General features: G+C 38.0%; 1 protein-coding gene and 1 long non-coding RNA gene across 2 annotated transcripts; one reads left to right on the top strand and one right to left on the bottom strand.

The window, feature by feature from the left end:
* Window positions 1-647: 647 nt before the first annotated feature.
* LOC116063026 lies at window positions 648-4,318 on the bottom strand. Its single transcript, XR_004895040.1, has 4 exons — window positions 4,143-4,318; window positions 1,719-1,865; window positions 1,377-1,521; window positions 648-1,097 (listed from the first exon to the last, which is right to left on the bottom strand). It is a non-coding gene; the product is annotated as an uncharacterized LOC116063026 (long non-coding RNA).
* Window positions 4,319-9,918: 5,600 nt separating this feature from the next.
* LOC118493131 lies at window positions 9,919-13,806 on the top strand. The gene is made up of 2 exons (XM_035991845.1): window positions 9,919-11,728; window positions 12,766-13,806. The coding sequence occupies exons 1-2, from the start codon at window positions 10,019-10,021 to the stop codon at window positions 13,180-13,182; spliced, it is 2,127 nt and encodes a 708-aa protein (XP_035847738.1). The 5' UTR covers window positions 9,919-10,018; the 3' UTR covers window positions 13,183-13,806.
* Window positions 13,807-14,690: the final 884 nt, after the last annotated feature.

Here is a 14,690-nt window from a genome sequence, read left to right on the forward strand (position 1 = left end):
TGTAATTGTTGTGCACATGACAAGCAAAGTTAAAACACCTTGCACCTTGTTGGCAGCAATGTAAAAAGCATTGTCTTTATTATTTTTGGTTGACATTTGTAAAGTTGACAATTGGTCAGCCTGTCAAACTGTAAAAATGTACAGGAGCAGCTAAAATATGATTGTGGTTGTCAGTGTGTGGACATACTGTAATTTTCCATTCATATTATCTAACTGCTCTTGATATTGTTGGAATTTAAATTGTCACTGCATAATGTTTTGTCCTTCAAAGCCCGTCTGAATCTATTGTACTTTATTTACTTTACTTTAGTGGTACTGCTGCTCAACGCTGACCTCTAGTGGTCTGGGCCTTTTAATACACTAGGCTACAACAACACTGCAGCTTTAGTTCATCAGTTTAATAACACAAGTGACTTATATTATTTGTAATGACAGCCAAAAATGACACAAATGAGACTCCTAAACGCCTACATTGTTAATAAAATACAACACAACTGTATCGGATTAACTGAAATCCTCATCCAAAAGAATCAACTCAAGATCCAGAAAGCTCAGCAGGAGATAGATAAAAGAAAAAAAAGAAGTGCTAAACAACTAGATTATTTATTCCTTGAAATTCCCTCCTGTAATTGATAACAGTTTAACTGTTAGGTTATAACTCTTTTATTGTTTCTAAACCATACCATGTAGCAACATTAGTAATACAAGCCTTTTTGTGAAGCTGCCATAATGATACTGAACATGCATTTCTGTCGTTTATTAAAAATACATGCAGCTGTGTACGTATAGAGACAGAAAATTGATTCACTAAATATCAATATAGGTCATCATAGATCAGCTATAAAGAAGAACAAATAATCTATGAAATTTGTAAAACAAATCCATCTCCCTTAAATACTGCAAACTACAAGGATTCTAGGAATACTGGTACTTTCAACAACACTTCAAACAACTTCAATACAAGGTTTTCTTATATCCTTTGTAAACATGTTAATCAGAGAAATACAATGCAGTTTTCTTGAAAACCAGCGCACTATGTGCTCGCCATGGCACATTGTATCAGTGTTCTCATATGCTGTCTCTTCATTGAGCAGAAGCTGTAATTAAAAATGGCATCTAGATTATTATTTCACCCAGAGAGTTAAAATACTGACACAAAATGAATCAATCATGAACATGTCAAGTACAGTTCATCTAAATGAATATTGGCGGAACAAAACAACATGTTTTATCCCAGTGACATGGTAACTTTGACTACAACAATCACTTAAATGTACTGTGTGGCAATATGTAATTCACATCTATGTCAACTCAAACCAAAATGATCTCATTTGGTGGCATTGATTGATGATAACTGTTATGGCATCAATACTCACATGAGCACGTTCACTATCTGTTTCCGGCCGCTGCCATCTGTTTTCGGACAGGATGCCAAAGATGACCAATCCAAAGGCCACAATGAGGATGCCAAGGGAGTTTGCAAACTTTGCTTCCACAGGCAGAGAGTTGTACGGGTTACCACTGCTTCCGTTACTACAGGAAAGGAAAAAATTAAGTTACATTTCTTGCGTGGTTCTTATTCATTTATAGTGCAACTGCAACAAAACCTGCATCATGCTTTTATTAATGTTGTGTACGTTTGCGTGTGATTTTGGCTGTTTTTCCATTGAAATAAAAAGGACATTGTGATGCCATCTGTTGGATATTTGAGCACCTACCGAGTAAGGAGCCGTTTCTCATTGATGCCACTAATGCAGGAGGCCAGACTGAGGATCAACATTGCTTTTCCCATCCAGATACGGACAGGTTTCAGGGTGCTGCTGTGGAACCATAGCGGAGAACACGGAAGCCAGACCAAGGACCCACTATTAACAGCATGGTGAAATGACAAGTTTTTTTTGTTTTAGATTAATTTATTTAAAAGGGACAACGCACATTAATCAACATGAGTACAAAGTCCAACATGTAAATGTGCCAGATTTAGCCATGCAGGCTAATTTTCATCTGCAGTCCCTAGCAGGTTAACGGCTTAAAACAATAGATAGGCTACAACAATACAACAAATACACATAAAACAAGAAAGACATAGGCATAGACAAGTAAAATGACACAACCACTGTTCCAGATCATGACAGCTGGCAGGTTGATGGCATGAGAAAAACATAACACAAGTAGCATATTAAGTAGACACAGGTCGAAGTGCACAGACACACATTAAAACACATCCACAACACAGAAGCACCAAGCACATAAGCCCACACAGAGACACTACACAAAGACAAACACATTATTCCGGATTATGGCAGCATATTTGATTGGTCAATAACCAATGTTTTATGGATTTGGAGAAGGATTTGATAGATGTGATTCAGTGTTTTCTCACAGTTCCCTCAAGTATATTTAATAATTCATTACCTTATATCCGTATCTGGAATGTAAACATTAGCACAGCACAGATGCCCACCCAGCTGTGCAGAGAGTAAAGGTTAGGGATGTGGAAGCCTCTGTGGAAGTCAAACACAGCACACAGGCCCAAGGACGGACAGAAGCAGAGCCAGAAGCATCAGTCCAGCATGCACCAGCATCCAGCTGTGCTTCTAAAAACTAGATCAATTGCTGGAACATTTTCATTCAGAATGGTTTTAGTACAAAATGTTTGTCCCTGTATCTACTATGTTTAGTGACTTCAAATTAGAGCACATAAAAATGTAATAAAATATAGATGTTAATATTATTATTACTTTTCCTATACAAACAACAGACAGATAAAAAATAAAAGAATGGCCAATCCTGGTGACATTATATGGGCTATTTTCTGAGACTTTGGAAAGCTCCCTTCAGAGACATTATACTGTACCAAGTTGTACACTTTGTGACAAGTAAACGTGTTAAATTGGTGGAGAGTCCCTTAAAGACCAATATTTTCTGTATGGTCGGTGGGACACAAATGCTCCACCAATTACAGCAACCCCATTTATTTATCCTTCTGAAATATTGTGGGCCTGATTGCATTTTTATTTGAGGATAGCTGAGGCTACACTTGGTTTTCTATTATTTTGTCCACCCCATTCGTTTCAACGGGGGGAAGGCTTAATAACAGAAACACCTCTCTGTACAATGCAATACAGTTCAACAGCACAACAAAACACATCCTCTAAAATAATGAACATTATAACCTTCATGAAGATTGCATTTATTGCAAAACTGTTGAATTAGTTTCAGCTTGGTGTACCTAATAAACTGGCAACTAAGTGTATATACTGCAGCGCTGTAAGAAGACATTACTGTAGTATAGTAGGGGTGGGAATCCCCAGAGCCCCCACGATACGATATTATCAAGATACTTATGTTACGATACAATATTATTGCTATTTTAAACATATTGCGATATTCTGCGATATATTGCAATTTATTACCCTTTTTCCAACTTCAGAATTAAGTAGGAAAAAGTGAGTTAAATTAAATATAAGTATCAAAAAAGCAAAATTACAGAATAGCCCTAGCCTGAGAAAACCCTGACGAACTTCCGGCAAATATTATTATTACTGATGTGCTAACGTGTAAGTAGCATTTTATTGTTGCAATTGGTCAGGGTGTAGCTACTGGTGGGCAGGTCAGTCTCGAACACTGCAAAAGCCCCAATCTTATAATGATAATTCTGGCCATAACTTGGTCCTAAAAAAACATATTTTCTTTAAAAATCTGGTAATGCAGTGAAAGTATTTCCATTTGTTTTTTATGTCAAATTTACCAATGAAGTATTAGGTGTGTTGCTGAACTAGAATTATGAAAAATTAAAGCTGATTTTAGAAAAAATGTTGGGGTTAGGACTCAATTACAGACTAACATGACTTGATAATTATGAGATTTTAGCAGGGAACCAATGCATTGTAATTTAAAAGTTAAAATCTTAATTAACTAGTAGCTATAAGCTCTGCAATAAGAAAGACTGATATTTACCTCTGAATTGTAGTGGAGTAGAAGTATAAAGATGGAAAGTTCTTGAAATTATACAGTACAGCTTACATGTACTTATTCCTCCACTCCTTAATACACACAGTCAAATCCATGTTAGAAAACCTTGTTCTTCCTTTGACACTGAGCTTTCAAAACCAAACTGTCCATGACATGTTCATACTCACCAGACAAGTGCTTCTGTTCCTCATATCAATCCTGTTTATTTACTCTCTTTGTACCTAAAGATGGTCCCAAACCATAACCATGACATCAAATTTCCTGTTGTTCCACTTTCACTATTCTTTTATAGATCATCTTAGTAGCACCAGAAATCGTTTCTAATGATAAATAAGTCTGGTGTTAAAGGGAGGGACGCTTTAAGTGGGATTATGTCTGTTTTGTCATTTACAAAATTCCATGTAATTTTTTGCTTAGTCATGTTGATTTGCCATGCACTCTGAATGTGCATATTTATTACAAAACAAACTGACTGTAACATTAAAGTATTTATAAGACATATTTATATATAGTACTGAGCTAAAATAGAAGATAGGTGATGTCAAGCTTTAAAAAAAAATCTAATAGGTATTAAAACAAATTAAACTACACAAGGCTGTTATTGATGTTAACGTGTTTTAGTTTAGTAACATTGATTTATAGATGACGTGTAGTAAGCATGAGCCATCACAAAAATGCTTTATATGACTAAGCAAAACTACAACACGCTGGATCACATGCATTGTTTTGCAAGGTGTTATGAAGTACTTTTTTCTTTTTCAGAACAACATGTGCGTGATAGATATGTCTTAGCATGTCATCTAATTTAGCACAGATCTCCAGTATGAATAAAGCCTTCACTGTTCAGCAACAATCCTGAGATCTGGATGAAAGCAGATGATCACAGAGGGCCAGTCACGCAATGAGAGTGAATGCTTAACCTCATTTTTCTTTGTAATGACAAATGCAAAGGCAAGAGGGCAGTGAAGCTGTGCAGAATTTTTATTAGAGGCATCACAAGAGATACATGAACAGCAAACAGTATTCAGACCTGTTTGAGTCAGCAACGTAATGCAACCTCCTACTCTAGCAGACAGTAATGACCACATGAGCAAAATGTGTTAATCTACACATCATAGAGCAGCACAGTAATCGGAGCACTCAGCGCCATGTTGTGTATGATTTGCTTGGAATAAATGTTTTCATCATTTTCATCCTCCACGAAGACAGACAGAAAGTGATTAGCATCCCAGGGCACTTCCTGAGTCTGAGAGACCAGCACACGGACGCACTTGACGTCCTTCTTGAAGATGAACTTCACGATCTTATCATCCCCTTCGGGCTGGGAGTCGATGAAGCCGTCAAGCTCCAGAGTCTTCTCAGTGATGAACACCCGGACATTCCTTTTGCTGTAGTTGCTCATCTGGCATGCAGTGTTGATATTTCCCATTTCGTTATGTCTGAAGTGACTGCTACGATTGGTCAGGACTGCAGGTCTTGCTTGAGGCTGTAATTTAAAAAGTGATATTCCTCATAACCTGTATTCAAATTTGTGGACATATTACATTTGTTTGTATGCTCAAAAACAATGCCCACAGGCCTTTTTCTCCACATTTGAATGTAATGTACAATCATTTGTCTTATAATTTGTCATAGCCTACAGTATTTCTTTTATTCTTATTTTTACTCTACTTACCATTCTTTATTTTACACTAGCCTTTTAGCGGAGCATCTAATGTTTGCCATTCTGCATTTTACTCGCATATTGAATAAGTATGTGACAAATCAAACTTTTGAATTTTATTATTTTACAGCCTTGGCTGCCTTTTGGAGTACAATGTGACATTATCAATTTAGTTTGCACATAACACCATCCACTCCAGCATGTGATTGATGTATATGAATGGAAAAGGAAAAGACATTAGCTACAATGCTGCTATATTTTCTATTGTTAATCAAGCTGCTTGTTTTTTGAGTTTTGTTTGAGCCATTCAAAGTGTACAAAAGTAAGTCTTCTACGAGCACAGAAATTGCAATTATTTCTTCCCTGCATACTCGAAAAACACATACACTAATGTGTATTTAATACACAATACACACCAGGTTTTGTTATCATTTTCGTCTTTTCTTAATGTCTAGTCTGGATTAAACACAAAATGAATTCTTACCTGCTGCGACACCAAAGTCAAGGTGACAATAATGCGCTGTGGCTGTTCTCCTGACTTCAGCAGTTGGTGTCTTATGGAAGTCTGATAATATGCAAAAACATTTAGCACAGCTAGGGTAGGGAAATATACTGTATGTGCACCTGCTTCAAAAGATCAAGCCTCTTATAGGTGTCCATTACACCTAGCATCTCTTTTACCTACATTTTTGTCAGTGACAAGACAACAATAACACTAATTAACAACATCCTTAACCATTATAAAGGGGTAATTATCAGTTTTAGTAAACAGTTGTGTCTGAACCAGGTGTTTCTGTTACAGTAATCTGCCCTGCAGTCATTTAAGTGTTAAGGTTTTAGGGTGTTATTGTTATTGTCACGAAAATCATGAAACAGGGTTAGGGTTAACCCTAACACAAGTCTATATCCTCGACGTTCCACTTCCGGGATTGCTCCGTTGCCGACGGAAATTCCGCCAGATTTCACTCATTTAGGCCGGATATCTGTGGCCTTGGGCTTCCTTGGTGTTGGCATTTTAAACTCCGGTGGATTTCTGAGGACTATGGTTAACTGCTCCTCAGATCTGAGTTTTCTGTTGCATGACTAAAACAACCTTTGAACGTACACATGTTCCACCAAAACAAGCTCCTTCCCGAGGCTATTTTGCAGCGGTACCATTGCTCCGTACGAGGTGCGATATTACGAATCCCACTATGGCCACGCCAACAACCGCCCTTCAATAGCATTTATTGGCCAGGCGTCCATGAGAACACAAGGTAACGTAACCCCATTTGTACAGGTCCTATCCCCTGACCAATCGGCTATCCTAACCTTAACCACTCGAGGTGAAATGCCTAACCCCAACCAATCGAGCTGCTTCGTAGGGCGGGTCTTGGCGTGGCCATAGTGGGATTCGTAATTTTGCGTAGGGGGCTTAGCAGCACCCAAGACGATTGTGAATGGTTTAAAGAAATGCCAATAAACCAGAGGAGGTTTTTCTCCCACCCTGGAATGCTGTGTGGACTAGCCAGACCCCTCTCTGCAGCACCACGCTGAAGGAAGGTCTGGCAAAGCGAGACTACCCTAACACTAATCAAAACCAACGATGTGTCCATCTCTCAATACTTTCTGACTTCCCTACACTATCTGTGTCACTCAAGCCCATCCATCCTACTGAAAATGTTACAGGTCACAAATATATATTTTAATTTCTTAAAAAGGTTAAATAGTTCTAAATATCCTTAAACATTTGGGTATTGTAGTTTTTAGAAAACGTTACTTAAACGCGAGTCAACAGTGCATTTGTCGGGGACTATTTTTAATTGCAGATTAATACACAATTGGTGCTCTAGTGAGAATTCCTAGCTGCAGGACTGTGTATGTGGGATCAGATCAAAATAAACTACAGTGCCTACAGTATATGTACATTGAAATAAAGAAACAGTTAGTATATAGTGTTTGGACAACAGTGGATCTCTATGTCACAGAGGGATATGATATATCAGGCTTTGGATACATGTACAACACTTGTTAGTAGGATCAATTCATTGTTGGTTTTGGATGTTTTATTGGGATTTGTAGACAATACGAAGAAGATAGAATATTAATAGACTTACCTTTAATAAGTTATTCTGAAATGTGATACGGCAGTGGTATGTATTACAATTGTTCTTGTGGACATTAAACCAGTTTAATCTGAAATGGAGAAGCTACTTAACTCATTAGGAACTAGTTCAACTTTCATATAAGGTTTGCCACTGTGGAAGTGATATAAAATTGGTTCTTTGTAACTACAGCACTTTGTTAGATAGAGCAGAGCCATATTTGCTGCATGGTTTGCATATTCAAAGTGAGATGAGAAAGGCGCATTAAAGATAACAGCGTTACTGTTGGGTTTATGCTGCCTTCCAGCACTCATTCTCAGCACAATGAGGCCGTGGCTTTTGCTGGTGTCCCTGCTTGTCTCTGACCTGAGTCCCCTTGGGGACGGGGATGGGGTCATGGATTATTGCTGTTGGAGTTTATGCAGAAAATTGCTTCAGATGGCTCCCCCAGGACTGGAGATACTTGAGACCCAAACTGGACACCAATGCATGTGTATCAAGAGAAACTGTGTGCAACACAAACTGGGGACCTCCCCTTTTTACTGGACACACACAGTCCATGATGATCATGGATGTTTGTCTCATCAGGAATTTACAGGAATACTGGTATGCTTATTTCAATCAGTATTGGTATGCATACTACTACCCATTTTCTCTGTTCATGTACTGAATTGTGATCACAACTATTGCTACTATATTTCATATCCTCTGTATGCAAAGTATTTGTTTTTACCTTACTGCATTTCTCTGTCCTGCTGCTCCCTGGTGTGTGCATGAATTATTAGGTGCGATTTTAACAGTCAACTGCCTCAAAACTACACTAGCTAAAAACATGAAGCTGATCATCACACTGACGATAACAACCAGGGTTTATTTTTGTACTAATTTAACACTGTTAATAATAAGAAAGTCAGACCTGCAGCTTGTTTTTGCATGTGTTCAGAATATTTATGGGAGATCAGAGAGATATGTTTCCAACTAATGCCTTTGGCTCAGAGAGAGAAACCTTACTAGGAAACTTCTTTATAGGGCAGAAAAGACCTTGGAGACATGGAGACCTTACAATACTACCAAGACGATGACTAAGAACGAAAAGTAGAATATAAATCTCACGGTTAAACAGACATGAAGAAATAAAGTTACTGAAAGAGTAACTGCAACAGTTGCGGAAATTTGAATATCTCCTGTTGAGATTTCCTTCTTTCTACTTACCATTAAACATACCCTGCTGCATGTGTGTGTGTGTGTGTGTGTGTGTGTGTGTGTGTGAGACTGTGTTTGTGTGTGTGTTCTTCTATATTCGTGGGGTCCAAAAAACGGGAATACAGTATACTTGTGGGATCCCGACAGCTTTGTGGGGCCAAAATGCTGGACCCCACAACATTAAAGGGCTGTTTGAGGGTTAAGACTTGGTTTTAGGATTAGGGTTATAATTAGGTTATGGTTAGGGTTAGGATAAGGGTTAAGTTTAGGCATGTAGTTGTGATGGTTAAGGTTAGGGTAAGGGGCTAGGGAATGCATTATGTCAATGACGGGTCCCCACAAAGATAGTGAAACGCACTGTGTGTGTGTGTGTGTGTGTGTGTGTGTGTGTGTGTGTGTGAGTGTGCGTGTGTGTGCGTGTGTGTGTGTGTGTGTGTGTGTGTGACGAGGGAACTGCCATCAAAGTGAAAGATTTAGCATGAAGAGAGACACATTAAAGCACTAAAAGAGAACCATTAAAAGTTTAAAAATGTCACTCCCTGCCTTAGAAACCAAGAGTCTACAGCCATGTGCTTTGAGCTAAATGCTAACGTCAACCCGCTGACACACTCACAGTAACAATGCAACGTGCTAGTGTTTAGCAGGTTTTAATGTTCACCATTGTCAACCTGTTAGTTAAGCATGCTAAAGTCTGGGTTGAGGCTGATGGGAATGCCATTTTTGCAGATATTTTATCATAAACTGAAGTATTGGAAGAGCTAAAAGTTTGACCTCATAATGGCGCCAGATGAAAAGTCCCTCTAATAGTTGTTGAGATAGTCAGTCTGGACCAAAGTGATGGATTGACCAAATGGTCTTGCTATCCCTAGAGCCATGTTGCTGGCGAAGGAAGTAATGTTCTTGAAATGGCTATTTTTATGTCATGGCTCATGCATTTGTCTGGTGTCAGTTATGTAACCAACTCTATCTTCCTCTCCTGTCACTTTAGGCTGTTTCTCTCCTCCGTGGAAAGGGAAAAAGTGTTCCAGCCTTTCTGCTGAGGTCAGATGCTTTACCAGTGCTGCATGCTATTAGTGAAACCAGTCATATTGCCATGGACATAATAAAAGATCCCCCTGATTCAGAGTCTGCATGGACACTGAATCATCACACAGCCGCCTCAGGCCACAATTTTCAGGCTTTCTTATTGGAGAAATCCAAGAGCTTGGCACCCGCCACCATTGTTCAACTGCAGAAAATGCTGACGAAGAGATACTGTGCTGCTACAACTGTGAATATTTCCTGCTGTTTTAAAGAGGGCGAAATAAGATCAGCAATGATCATCAAGAAAATGTCCAAAGAAAAGATTGCACAACTACAAATCAGACAAAAAGAGAGCACACAGCGAGCGATGGACATTAAAGTTCTCATGAAGTATGATGGACAAGATGTAGTCCGTCAAAATGACGTTTCCCAAGCTGCTACTCTGCACTCTGGCAGCGCTTCAATGAAAGCCTCAGATGTATCACAATCAGAGATAAAGAGAAGTTCAGTCAAAACGATTAAGAAAAACGAACATTTGATCTTCAACTTGCAAAAAAGTGCTCAGAAGCAACAACCTTTAAAAGCTGCATCTAGTGTGTATGATGATGATGATGATGATGATGATGATGATGATGATGATGGATTTTATATTGAGAAGCAACTCTTGTTGGTATCCAGAGAGAAGACAGAATCTATGAAGAGACTGCAGTTCAAGATAAAGTCTGCTCAGGATGATAATAAAGAGGATTTTAATGTGAGGATAATCACAAAACAAGCAGAGCTTCGACGCCCAGAGGGAGAAAGACAAACAGAACGATCACGTACAAATATTGACAATGGAAACCAGAAAAAAATAGCATTCATCCTACAAGCTGCGCATAAAACAGAGAATAATGATGTTGATCACAAACATATACATACTGAGGTGGGAGAAGAAGTCTTAGTCATGTTATTCCCTCCAGACACAGAGAGGAAGACACAAAAAGTACCATCATCGGAAATAAAACTTATTCTGCACACAGACACTGGGTGGAAAACAGGAAATATACCCATGAAGGAGTTGGGTGACCCCCCACCCATGACTAAAGTTACAAAGAAGACATTTTTTATTGAACCAAAGAGTTTGAAAGAAAGTCTGTTTTCATTAAAAATGCATGCGCCGCTTGATAGAACAGACAGCATGGATATAAAACCAGCAGAAATTACAGCTAAAGTAAATACAGTGTCTGTATATACTGAGCAGATCAAAACGACACAAGAACACACAGAGACTTATAATGCACCTCGTGAAATTATGGGCATAAATCATACTAAACAAGAGGAAAATTTGCCGTCAGAAGAATCCGTCATACCTTTACCTCCCTCACTTAAAATGACGGAAAGAGAAACTGCAAAAACAGAGCATGTAGCAGAGACAACAACAGTAAACATGGAGATAAAAGAGACAACATCAAGTACGGAAGCCTTCAATCAAAGCGGCACTAAGAAAGCAGACAGACTGCCAAGTAGAGAGACCCCAAGGACAACAATGAGTCCAGAATTTGAGTCCAGATTTATAAAATGGAAAACTGGGACTATACAAGCTACGACTGAGAAGTCCTTCACAGGCCTCAGGATGAGACAGGACATCCCAGCAGATACAACCAAACTTCATGAAGGCACTGAAGAAACAGCTATAACTGAAAGAAAAGAAGTCCAAAATGACCCAAAAGTGGACTCATTTACATTTGCAAAACCTTTAAAAACAACCTACAAACAAGCTACAGACACGCTTCCAAAAGTAAGTAAAGATTTCTATGAAAAACCTGGTGAAATTAAAGGAATGGTTCGACATTTTGGGAAATACACTCAATTGCTTTATGGTGGACTGTTAGATGAGAAAATTGACACCACTCTCATATTGGTCCGTTAAGTGTGAGGCTACATGTAGCAGAGGATTAGCTTAGCATAGCACAAAGAGAGGAAACAGGGGAAACAGTTAGCCATGCTCTGTTCAAAGGGGACAAAATCTGCCCACCAAAGTTCACTAATTAACACGTTATATCTTGTTTGTTCAATCCCTATGAAAACCAAAGTGTAAAAATGTCTTGGCCAGACACAGTAAACTTACTGGAGTCTCCGCTGGTTGCATGGCAACTGCTCAAAAGCAAAAAATAGTTTGGCACATAACCCCCCATAAAACAAGAAATTGTAATTTTTACACTTTGTTTTTTGTACATATTGAACAAATGAGATATTATGTGTTAATTAGTGAGCTCTAGAGGTGCTGGTAGCTGGAGTTTCTTTACATTCTGACAGAGCCAGACTAGCTGTTTCCCTCTCTTTGTATTAAAATAAGCTAATTGCCTGCTGTCTGAAGCCTTATATATAACAGACAGACATATATTCTTCTAACTCTGGGCCAGAAAGCCAATTATTGTATTCCCTAAAATGTTGAACTTTTGCTTTAAGGTACATAAAGTGTTACACAAAAATTGGAAAATGGGTTTAAATGTGCAAAATACAATGCAGAGATAAAAATACAACAGGAAGGGGGAATCTGATTAGAGATAAAACTGATAATGCTGCAGAGATATTAACATTCTTAAAAACTATCAGAAAACGATTTCAAAATACGCATTTTTTGGATATACCTTTTTACTTGATGAATGATTGATCTTTGAGAGCAAAATGTTACATTGCTAATAATTGGCCACCTAATAAAATACTTTTTTTGTTCTAATTCTCATTTACTACTTCAAAAAGTGTATGTATTGTAAGAAGAAATGAGTCACATTTCTCAGCAGTGAATGTACTGATGCAAAGTTCTCCCTACAGACTACAGATGACAATATGCCACTCTGCAGAGGTTTAATACATCGCACTGCAGCTGGGTGGAAACACTGTATGGAGAGAGCTGCAGGAATGGGATCGAAGATGTTTTACACAAAGGAACCCACGGATGCATTTAAGCATACAGGAGAGCAGGAGACAGAACGTATGTCCATCAGAGACCAGAAAGACAATCTTCTTAATGATGATGAATACGATCATTTCTATTATTTTGACGGAGTAATGAAAAGAGTTCAGAATTATTTTTACCCCTATTACAAGAGACAAAGACTGCAAAAAAGGAGCCCTGATAAAACAGAAAACAGTGTTTTCACAGTGAGAAACAAAAGAGACACTCGTGAAAATCTCCTCAGTTATATCAGACGTCTTACTTTAAGGAATAAGGCCGATCACCCCAAATGATCAGGCCCTGAAGATGATGTACAGAGAAGATTTAATACACCGAGTGACTGGAGGACCTGAACCCTGCAAAACAATTAAAAATGCAAAATACAGGAACACAGTTAAGTACTGATTACACTGATGTCTATTGTTTACCTGCTGGCCAGTAAATGAGATGCAATAGCCTGATTTAAGAGTTGAGAATGTCATCATCATCCAAACAGATGTCAGAATAACTGGGTGAATAAGCAGAGAGCATCAACACACTGATGGTTCTTCATGTGCAGGTTTGTAAGAGTACTGACTCTAATGTTAATGTGTTCTATATAGACAGTCAGTGCATGGAGGTTTTTAGTAACATGCTTTTGTGGTATACTGAAGATATTGTGGCCCTGTCTGTAAATTCGATTCTATATATACTTTGTGTATGATGATAATGTCCATCAAAGTAACTTAAGACACAACTTCTACCTCTGAATGTAGTTTTTTAGATTAGATTGATGCTCTCAACTCTCTGCAAGACATTTCTAATGGATGCATTATGCATTTTATTTGAAGTGATTGCTAAGACGACATAAAGTAAACAGAACCCATTTAAAACAGCATAGTAAAAAGCTGATTGAGTGGGTTTAGTAGTCTGTTTAGTCGAACATTTTATCCATAACTTCATATTATTTTACTATCTTAAAACTAACTATTTGTTAGGTCTTTGAGTCTCTACATACTGCAGTGTTGTATTTGTTTTGTTGTTTTTATGTTGCTCAAGTTGATTTAGCAAAGCACACCGAAATGTATGTAGCATATACTGTATATATAGGCTATATTAATTGTCAAACTATAGTGTATATGTATATACACACACACACTGCACTCTGTTACAGCACTCTGACTGTCTCTTTGTTCTTGTATCTAAGCACCAGCTCCACTGAGGCAAATACTTCCACATTTATTGAACTTGGAAATAAAGACAATCCTTGTTATGCACTAGACTAAAAACATCCTTTGTCTGCGATATATTTTAGCATTAGTTAAAGGCTATTGGTATAAATATACACTTGGGAGACATTTTCTCCCCTGGAATAGGTAAAGCTAAAAGGAGCCCTTGTTAATAAATTACACACACAGTTTAACTCTCTATCCTAGAAATATATTACTAATTTGTTTTGACAAAGTATTGCTGCCTTCTTGCCCTGCACAGAATAAAAACATAATTTTAGGACTGCATAGGCTCAGATTCATACTCTTTTGCCCGGGAAGCTGGATATATTTGTAATTTTCTGTGCTGTTTTAAAAGCAACATAAAAGCTTTGATAGTTTTTTTTAATGGCAGATATTTTGATGTAGCATTGATCTTATACAGTTAAGGTACCATCCTTACTCTAGTAAGGTCACGCTCATGATCAGTTACAGCTATTTCAAAGGATTAGATGCATGCACCTCTTGGTTGTAATTCAGTCCATATTACTTCATTAAGTTTATTAATTTACTGTAACTATGTAACAGATAACAACCCTGACTGGAAATAATTC

Source organism: Sander lucioperca, chromosome 14 (genome assembly GCF_008315115.2).
Source record: "Sander lucioperca isolate FBNREF2018 chromosome 14, SLUC_FBN_1.2, whole genome shotgun sequence".
Classification (NCBI taxonomy): domain Eukaryota; kingdom Metazoa; phylum Chordata; class Actinopteri; order Perciformes; family Percidae; genus Sander; species Sander lucioperca.

Excerpts from the sequence above, each read along its gene's own strand:
- LOC118493131 (XM_035991845.1), top strand. The coding sequence starts at position 10,019 with ATGGACATAATAAAAGATCCCCCTGATTCAGAGTCTGCATGGACACTG. Across the intron at positions 11,729-12,765 it reads CTACAGACACGCTTCCAAAA|ACTACAGATGACAATATGCC; the intron begins GTAAGTAAAGAT and ends TTCTCCCTACAG.